This window comes from Microcaecilia unicolor, chromosome 2 (genome assembly GCF_901765095.1).
Source record: "Microcaecilia unicolor chromosome 2, aMicUni1.1, whole genome shotgun sequence".
NCBI lineage: Eukaryota > Metazoa > Chordata > Amphibia > Gymnophiona > Siphonopidae > Microcaecilia > Microcaecilia unicolor.
In genome coordinates, this window is record NC_044032.1 from 132,965,899 (window position 1) to 132,975,782 (window position 9,884).

General features: G+C 48.9%; 1 protein-coding gene across 5 annotated transcripts in view; it reads left to right on the plus strand.

Annotated features, from left to right (window-relative positions):
* ZCCHC9 (zinc finger CCHC-type containing 9) overlaps positions 1-7,629 on the plus strand; it is a 29,427-nt gene extending 21,798 nt beyond the window's left edge. For all 5 annotated transcript variants that reach the window (XM_030192316.1, XM_030192314.1, XM_030192315.1 and 2 more), the window contains one exon: positions 7,490-7,629. In XM_030192316.1, the coding sequence (XP_030048176.1) occupies positions 7,490-7,605 (116 nt within the window). In that variant the 3' untranslated portion in view covers positions 7,606-7,629. The remainder of the gene's footprint in view (positions 1-7,489) is intronic.
* Positions 7,630-9,884: the final 2,255 nt, after the last annotated feature.

The window sequence follows — 9,884 nt, forward strand, 5'->3', positions numbered from 1 at the left end:
CCATTTGTCCGGCTATGTTATTTCATGGGCTCACTTGGGGGGTCTCACAGGGCCTCTGTACTTAAGGGCATTAAACCCTTAAAGTGTGTTTAGCGTATGAAAATGGGTACTGCACAAACAAACATGTTAAAGCATTGTGTAGTATTTTCCCTTTTCCATGAGTTATACCCTGTACTTACGAATTTGTTTGAAAAAAATTTTTCTGAGGGGATTGGACATTCCTGTGTAAGTCCAGCTAGTGCATTGTGATTAGTTCTCGCTAACTGGATAATGTTGAGTTAAAATAGGAGCACACAGCCATCACCACGCACTGCCTAATTACCACAGGATTAGCTCAGGCGGGAATGGCCACACACCAGTTGTGAAATTCGCACACAGCCATTACTGACACAAATTACAGTTCCTAAATAGGAGACGGTACGTGCATGCGCATTAACTCTTTGTAAGTTCCATGTGCTAATGGGAACATTAGCGTGCAACCTGCAAAAATATTAAAAAAAAAAAAAGAAATTCTTTAAAAAGTGGCATGTTAAAATCTGGGCTTCCATATCATCATGCTGATCAATCCATAGACTGGTGGGTTGTGTCCATCTACCAGCAGGTGGAGATAGAGAGCAAACTTTTGCCTCCCTATATGTGGTCACGTGCTGCCGGAAACTCCTCAGTATGTTCTCTATCTCAGCAGGTGGTGGTCACACACAGCAGCAGCTCTGGCTAGGCCTCCAAGCCTAATTTTTAGGTTTTGTTGAGTGCCTGGGGTTGAGGGCTCTTCTTGAGCAAGTGCAAACCTGGTGGCGCCAGGTCCCTCCTTTTCTCCCCCCTCCCGCTGGCTCCGTTAAAAAAAAAAAAAAAAAAAATTTTGAACGTCCTTAAAGGCGTTTATTTCGACGTTTATTTAAACGTTTATTGCAGCTACTCACTGGGACACCAGGTCGTTACAGCTCGGAGCAGAAAGCAGGTAATTTTTACCTTTTTATAGCGGGCAGGGGGTTCCCCGATTGATCTCCACGTGGCCTATGGCGTCGGAGGGCGAGGGCGCAAAGAGTCGCTCCCCTGATCGCTTGGGCGCTTCTAGAGGGGATGCGGGGGTCTTAAAGTCTGATTCGCCCTTGTTGGGTGACAGTTTCGTGACCGATGAGTGTCCCGGTCCTTCCTCCGGTGTGGCAGTTTTTCCCGCCATAAACGCCCATCCCCCGCTGCTCGCCTCCGCCATCTTGGCCGGCCACGCGGCTCGGACGGCTTCTTCTTGGGCCGCCCTTGAGGTGGGAGACATTAATGCCATGAACGCCCTTAATTTGGGCGACGGCACAAAAGCGGCTAAAGTTAAGCGCCGTTCTTCCCGCACGGCTCCTTCGCGGAGTGTCGCGCCGGACGCCATCTTGGATGCGCAGCATGTCTCCCCCGCTCTTGCGAGCGCTGGTTGAGGGTGCGTCTAGGGCTGTAGCCCAGGCTGCGGAAGTGCACAGTCTGGGGGGTTTCTCCCCCGAGTTTGTTTTGCTGCTGCATCAGGCCTTCCTTATGCAAAACGCTGCCCCTGCTCCCTCGTCTGGTAAAGAGGTTGAGGCCCCCGGAGGTAAACGCCCTCGGGTTGATTCCCAGGCCTTGGAGGACTTTGTCTCCTCCGATGTAGATGAGGGCAGCGTATCTGAGTTCTCCCAACGGTCCTTTGCGGATTCCTTGGAGGAGAAGGATCCCCGCTCGGATGGAGCAGATGACCCCTCTGCAGCGCGGCTCTTTAGCTCAGAGGATTTGCCCAACCTGTTAGTGCAGGCCATGGGCATTTTGAAGATTTCCTCTCCGGAGGACGTCTCTCCCGCAGCCCCTGTTGGCTCTGCCATTATGCTGGGGACGAAGCGCCCGCCTAGAACCTTCCACGTGCATGATGCCATGCACACCTTAATTTCGGCTCAATGGGATGTCCCGGAAGCGAGCCTTAAAGTGGCTAGGGCTATGTCCCGCCTCTATCCTTTGGCTGTGAGTGAACGTGAGGCCTATCTGTGGCCTACCGTGGATTCTTTAATCACTGCGGTGACTAAGAAAACGGCGTTGCCGGTGGAAGGTGGCACGGCCCTAAAGGACGCCCAAGACAGAAGATTGGAGGCGGCCTTAAGGTCGTCCTTTGAGGCGGCTGCTTTAAGTTTGCAGGCCTCAGTTTGCGGCTCCTATGTGGCCAGGGCGTGCCTGACTATGGTGCAGCGGGCTTCCCCCTCGGATCATTCCTTGAGGGCTGATTGGCCGGCCCTGGAATCGGGCTTAGCCTATTTGGCAGACTTGCTGTATGATGTCTTGAGGGCCTCAGCTAAAGGCATGGCTCAGACAATCTCTGCGCGGCGGTGGCTTTGGCTGAAGCATTGGTCTGCTGACCACGCCTCTAAATCCCGCCTGGCTAGATTGCCTTTTAAAGGCAAGCTGCTCTTTGGGGTCGAGCTGGACAAAATCGTGACCGATCTCGGCACGTCTAAGGGCAAGAAGTTACCAGAGGTCAGGGCTCGGGCTAGTACTCGCCCCGGTACCTCCAGAGGACGGTTTCAGGAAGCCCGTCGGTACCGCCCGGGCAGGTCGGGCTCCTCTGCCCCCTCTTCCTTCAAGAGGAACTTCTCCCCCAAGCAGCATTCCTTTCGCAGAGACCGCCGTCCCGGAGGTGCTCCCTCCGGTCCTCCCCCAGGGTCTCGTACCCAATGACGGGGCCTTGGTCCACGCCCCAGTGCAGATTGGAGGACGGCTGTCCTCGTTTCTGGGCGAGTGGACCGCAATAACTTCAGACGCTTGGGTGCTGGAAGTCATCAGAGACGGCTACAAGCTAGAGTTCTGCCGACCCTTAAGAGACGGGTTTGTACTCTCTCCCTGCAAGTCTCCGGTCAAAGCTGTGGCAGTGCAGCAGACCTTGGACAATCTGATCCGCCTGGGTGCGGTTGTTCCGGTGCCAGAAAATCAGCTTGGCAAGGGGCGTTACTCCATTTACTTTGTGGTACCAAAGAAAGGAGGTTCTGTACAGCCTATCCTCGACCTCAAAGGGGTCAATCGGGCCTTGAAAGTTCGGCACTTTCGCATGGAGACTCTCCGCTCTGTTATAGCGGCAGTTTAGGCAGGGGAGTACCTGGCATCCTTGGACATCAAGGAAGCGTACTTGCATATTCCCATCTGGCCTCCTCATCAACGCTTTCTGCGTTTTGCAGTCCTGGGCCGACACTTCCAGTTCAGAGCCCTCCCGTTCGGGTTGGCTACTGCTCCGCGGACCTTCTCCAAAGTAATGGTGGTCATCGCGGCCTTCCTAAGGAAGGAAGGAGTACAAGTCCATCCTTATCTGGACGACTGGTTGATCCGAGCCCCATCTTATGCAGAGTGCGGCAAAGCTGTGAACCGGGTGGTTGCTCTTTTGAGCTCCCTGGGGTGGATCATCAACTGGGAGAAAAGCCAGCTGCGCACAACTCAGTCCCTGGAGTATCTGGGAGTTCGATTCGACACCCAAGTGGGCAGAGTGTTCCTGCCAGACAATCGGATTGTCAAGCTTCAGGCTCAGGTGGACCAGTTCCTAGTAGCCTCTCCTCTTCGGGCTTGGGACTATGTGCAGCTGTTGGGCTCTATGACGGCCACGATGGAAGTAGTGCCCTGGGCCAGGGCTCATATGAGACCACTACAACTCTCTCTGCTGCAGCGCTGGACTCCGATGTCGGAGGATTATGCTGTGCGCCTTCCCTTGGACCCAGCAGTGCGCAAGGCGCTGAGCTGGTGGACGCAGACAGACAAGTTGTCTGCAGGAATGCCTCTGGTGACCCCGGAGTGGATTGTCGTCACGACGGACGCCTCTTTGTCGGGCTGGGGAGCCCACTGCTTGGGAAGGACAGCGCAGGGGCTCTGGTCTCCTGCAGAGGCAAAGTGGTCTATCAACCTCCTGGAACTCAGAGCCATTCGGTTGGCGCTTTTGGAGTTCATCCCGGTACTGGCGTTGAAGCCTGTACGGGTCCTGTCGGACAATGCCACGGCTGTGGCCTATGTCAACCGCCAGGGAGGTACCAAGAGCGCCCCTCTAGCCAAGGAGGCCATGAATCTATGCCAGTGGGCGGAAGCGAACCTGGAACAGCTGTCAGCGGCCCACATTGCCGGAGTCATGAATGTCAAGGCGGACTTTCTCAGTCGCCATACCTTGGAGCCCGGAGAGTGGCAGCTATCGGCTCAGGTGTTCTTGGACATCACGAAGCGCTGGGGCCAGCCGAGCCTAGATCTGATGGCGTCATCGGCCAATTGCCAAGTGCCGCGCTTTTTCAGCAGAGGACGGGACCCTCGATCCCTGGGAGTAGATGCTCTTCTCCAACAGTGGCCAACACAAGAGCTTCTCTATGTGTTCCCGCCCTGGCCCATGTTGGGCAGGGTGCTAGACCGGGTGGCAAAGCATCCGGGCCGGATAATCCTGGTGGGTCCGGATTGGCCCAGACGTCCCTGGTATGTGGACTTGATCAGGCTCTCAGTCGACGATCCTCTGCGGCTGCCAGTGGAGCAGGGTCTGTTACATCAGGGTCCCGTGGTGATGGAGGATCCCTCCCCCTTTGGTCTTACGGCCTGGCTATTGAGCGGCAGCGTCTGAGGAAGAAGGGCTTCTTAGACAAGGTCATCGCCACTATGCTGAGAGCGAGGAAGCGCTCTACTTCTACTGCTTACGCCAGGGTTTGGCGTACCTTTGCAGCGTGGTGTGAAGCAGGCTCATTTTCTCCATTCACTGCTCCAATTTCTTCAGTGTTGGCATTCCTGCAAGAAGGTCTGGAGAAAGGCCTGTCGCTCAGTTCCCTTAAAGTCCAGGTAGCGGCCCTGGCTTGCTTCAGGGGCCGCCTGAAGGGTGCTTCCCTGGCTTCGCAGCCAGATGTGGTGCGTTTTCTCAAGGGAGTTAATCACCTGCGCCCTCCTCTGCACTCGGTTGTGCCTGCGTGGAATCTCAACCTGGTGCCAAGAGCGTTACAGAAGCCGCCTTTTGAACCCTTGTCAAGGGCATCTCTGAAAGACCTGACGTTGAAAGCAGTCTTTTTGGTGGCTATCACTTCAGCCAAAAGAGTTTCCGAGCTCCAGGCACTCTCATGTCGAGAGCCTTTTCTGCAGTTCACTGAGGCAGGAGTGACTATTCGCACAGTGCCTTCCTTCCTGCCCAAGATTGTTTCTCGCTTCCATATGAATCAGCAGCTCTGTCTCCCTTCCTTTCGTAGGGAGGACTACCCAGAGGAATACTCTGCTCTCAAATATCTGGATGTGAGACGAGTTATCATCAGATACTTGGAAGTGACCAATGATTTCCGGAAATTGGATCATCTGTTTGTCCTGTTTGCAGGTCCTCGTAAGGGTCTGCAGGCTGCTAAGCCTACAGTGGCAAGATGGGTCAAGGAAGCCATTGCAGCGGCTTATGTGGCCGCGGGGAAGGTGCCGCCTATCCAGCTGAAGGCTCACTCCACTAGAGCTCAGGCGGCCTCGATGGCAGAGGCCGGGTCCGTCTCCTTGGCAGAGATATGCAAGGCGGCAACTTGGGCATCGGCCCATACATTCTCCAAGCATTACCGCTTGACTGTGGCTGCTCGGGCGGAGGCCCGGTTTGGAGCTTCAGTGTTGCGGTCAGGGATTTCAATGTCCCGCCCTGGGTGAGTACTGCTTCGGTACATCCCACCAGTCTATGGATTGATCAGCATGATGATATGGAAGGTAAAATTATGTATCATACCTGATAATTTTCTTTCCATTAATCATAGCTGATCAATCCATAGTCCCTCCCAGATATCTGTACTGTTTATATTCTGGTTGAATTTTAGGTTCAAGTTTAGTCTTCAGTTACTTCAGGAGGACTTCGTGTTCAAGTTTTTTCACTTGGATTCTTCAAAAGTTGAGACGAGTTTGTGTTACAGTGAGCTGCTGCATTCCTCTCCCCTCCGTTTTACGGGGCTGGATTGAGACTTAAATTCTGCCGGCACTCCCTCCCGCTTCGTGCGGCTGTAGGGCAGCTTTGTACCCCTCCCGCTTCGGCGGTGTTGGGGTCAGTCAGCTCCTCCCGCGGTTGCGGTTGCAGGATAAGCCAGATCCCCCCCCGCATCGGCGGGGTGGTGTCCCTCCCCCGCTCCGCGGGGATGAGCTGGACGGATTCCCCTCCCCCACTTGTGTGGGGATGAGCTGGGTTAATTCCCCTCCCCCGTTTCGGCGGTGGTGAGCTGGGCAGAGTGTCCCTTTGTGGGTGTAATTCTCTAAGTGCTGAGTCCTGCGGATGGAGCTTTGATATCGACATACTGAGGAGTTTCCGGCAGCACATGACCACATATAGGGAGGCAAAAGTTTGCTCTCTATCTCCACCTGCTGGTAGATGGACACAACCCACCAGTCTATGGATTGATCAGCTATGATTAATGGAAAGAAAATTATCAGGTATGATACATAATTTTACCTTAGCATACTATGGGGTCCTTTTACCAAGCTGCACTAGAAAGTGGCCAGCGCTACATTTAGCATGCTCCAGCCGCTTTCTAGCGAGACAGAAAAATGCCGGAATTGTAATTTGTGTCAGTAATGGCTGTGTTTGAATTTCACAATTGGTGTGTGGCCATTCCCGCCTGAGCTAATCCTGTGGTAATCAGGCAGTGCGTGGTGATGGCCGTGTACTACCTGGTTACTGCAGAGCATGTCTACTCCCTGCCCCCCTTGCTATAAAATAATTTCTATTTTCTAGCGCAGGGATGATGTGCACTGACCACAGCACTACCGTAGGACGCCTCAGTGTGCCCTGCGGTGGTGCTGTTTGCTGCGTGCAACCCGTGGAGTAGCCCTACCACCCTTTTAGTGAAATTGTCCCTTTGTGCCTTTGGGTTTTATGTACAAAGCATTTTTTTTCAATAGATCCAATGAGAATAGCATTGCGTTATCTCAGTGATGTATGGTGAATATACATTTTCTTTTAAACTGAAAGTTTGCTTTCTTTTCCATTCTTGTTACAGATTCAAAAGCAATTTATTACTGTGACAAGTAAATATATATGTGTGCCTTTTTTGTTAGTGATATATTTTTTATTTTTCTTTATTAATATTTAAATTAAATGTTTTAGATTGTGCTTTGTTTGAAATTGTACAAGGAAATGAAATCCCTACTAAAGAAAAAATAAAAAAGAAATTCCAAAAAGTTCACATCAAAGGGTAAAAAGGCAAAACAAAATGACAAAAACTAACAAATCAGTAATGTTATATCAGCAAAACTAATATTTAAACTCCAAAATCCTCAGAGCTAAAGCTGATCACCCATTATGATCCTGCAGAAATGTTTCCAGTTAGAGATTCCCAAGTGAAATATTTTCTTGATAGGATGCATTTACTTAATAAATCTGGGGGAGAAACCTTACATCCTGAGACACTACTATTTTTCAATGCACTTCAGGGATTTACTTTCTATATAATGACTTAGGAGCGTAAGTATGAAGTTATTAATTTATTTTTCCCTTTCTGTTTCTTTTTGGCTGGGGGGATATACTTTTCAGGTCAAATAACAGTTGGCAGATGGTCCAGAGGCATGAGTGCAGATCATGAAGAAATTCCAGAGGCTTCAACAGTACGGAAAGTACAAATGAGAGTACCTAAAGTTGTTAAATTCTAAGAGACGATCAGTATGAAGGAGCATTGGCATAAAGGAAGTGGAATAATGCCCAGTGGGGCAGGTTTTCACCTCCCTAGAGATTTACTGATACCAGTTCTCCACTGTTGACTTTGAGAAAATGTTACACACTTAACAGAATAGATTTGTACATGATTTCTATAACTGGACCAAAAGAACTTTCAGTGTTAAGAATTTATTTCTGAAAATGTGTAACATCTCAAAGGACAGCAATGTCGTTAACTTTAAAACAGCTTTTTATTTTCAGCTTAAATTGGGAGCTCATGAAGCATTTTGACGAACATTTGTCATGGTTGCTAAATAGGATGGGGAAAGATGTCGTATGCCATGCTGTGAAGACTCTTCTACTTAGATAGTAAGATGTTCAGCAGTCCCATGCATGTGACTACCCAAGGCTGTACGATCTCATGTGGAGATAACACACCACATGTAGAGACTGCTAGTAGATTTCTCTGACCTTTCTATTTCCAAATATTTTATTAATTTCCAAGAATACAAATAACAGGAAAACAATGATGGAAAAACATAGGAAGCAAGAAACACAACAGGTGGGAAAGGAAAGAAGAGAAAAAAGGAGGGGAAAGCATCCAGGTGTTTAACAAATAAGTCCTTTGTATTGGTTTAAGGTGTGGCCTGAATAGTTTGGAGGTAGTTGTCCAAAATAGACCAAATTTGTTTCTTAGATACTGTCATCCAACTTTTCGCAGCCATGGCGAGCTCAAACTTCTGATGCTGCAGGACTGTATTCCACCAGAAATGAAATGAATATTCAGCAACTGTGCGTTTTTCCAGTTTTGCAAAATATGCCATTGACCTTTCTGTGGTCTTGACTGTGAAAACAATAGCCATCAAATATGGGGTCCCTTGACGCATGCTGAAGCCCCCTTTTTCCGCAACGGGTAAAAGGTGTTTTTTTTTTTCTCTTAAGAAATGGCCATGCAGTAAGTGAATCACTTGCCGCACGACCATTTTTTTTTTTCGGGGGGGGGGGGGGGGGGGGGGGGGGAGGGGAGCACTTATCGCCACCCATTGAGGTGGCAGTAAGGGCTCCTGCGCTTACCCGGCAGTAACCAGGCAGCTCACGGCACTGCCCAATTACCACAGGGTAAACACCGTCACTACAAAAATAAAAAAATATTTTTGTAGCCCTGGAAATGGTGCGTGCTGGGGTAAGCCTGCGTTGAGCTTACCTCCACTTGGTAAAAGACCCCTATGGTAAGGAACTTTATAAAATCAGTCATGGGCTCTGAAAACAGAAAAAGATGGTTTGAGATGTTCCACTGGTTTACAAAAAACAAACGTGTTTTTGAACGTTTTGAAATTCTGTATTATATAAATAAAGCTTTAACAGTTTTTAGTCACATATGTTTGGGTTTTTTTTTTTTTTTTGCTTGAGTTGTCAAAACTGCATGTAAAATCTAAGACTTCAGGCATCTTATTTGGTCTTTTACCAGATTGTATTTAGAAGGGACTTTTTTATGTTTGTGTTGCCAATTCACTCCGTTTTAGAATGAATTACTAGTTTTGGAAATAATGGTGTGTGCTGCCCTAAGCAATAACCCATATGCACCAATTAATAAAATGGTAATGAAAAAAGTGAGAATGTTCCAGTTACAGATCATAGGGCTTGAATACTGTAATACGCTAGGTACGTTAGCATGTGTTTTTCACCAAGGGTCCCATTTAATGCATTGAGACCTGTTTACTAATAACAACCATTAATGTGCTAACGTACTTTAATAAATCTAGCCCATAATTTTTTAGGAACTAGTTTGAACCATTCCTAATCAACAGTGTGCATTAATTGCATTAATGTATGTTAATTTATGTGTTTGGGAAGCAAATTGTAATATAGGGGTCATTTTAAATTGGATCTAGTCAGCTAAGTAAAAAATTAAATGGGAGGAAGGTTGGAAACGTCTGATGAGAAACGGTCGCAAAATAGAGGGACACCGATAGTAGTGAATGGTGAACAATATCCCTGGCGACTAGTTGAGACGTTCCCTCTACATAAGGTGCACTTATTTGTTTTTCTACTAGTTTTATGTATTGCTATTTCTAGGATAAGCAGCATAAAATGTATTGTACTGTTGGTTTGGGATCTTGCCAAGTACTCGTGACCTGGATTGGCCACTGTTGGAAACAGGATGCTGGGCTTGATGCACTGTAACTGTCACAGTATGCAGTACTGATATTACTTATGAGTCACTTCAACCATGCATGTGTACCACTTTTTGCCTGCTGCTGTTTGGCAGGACCAC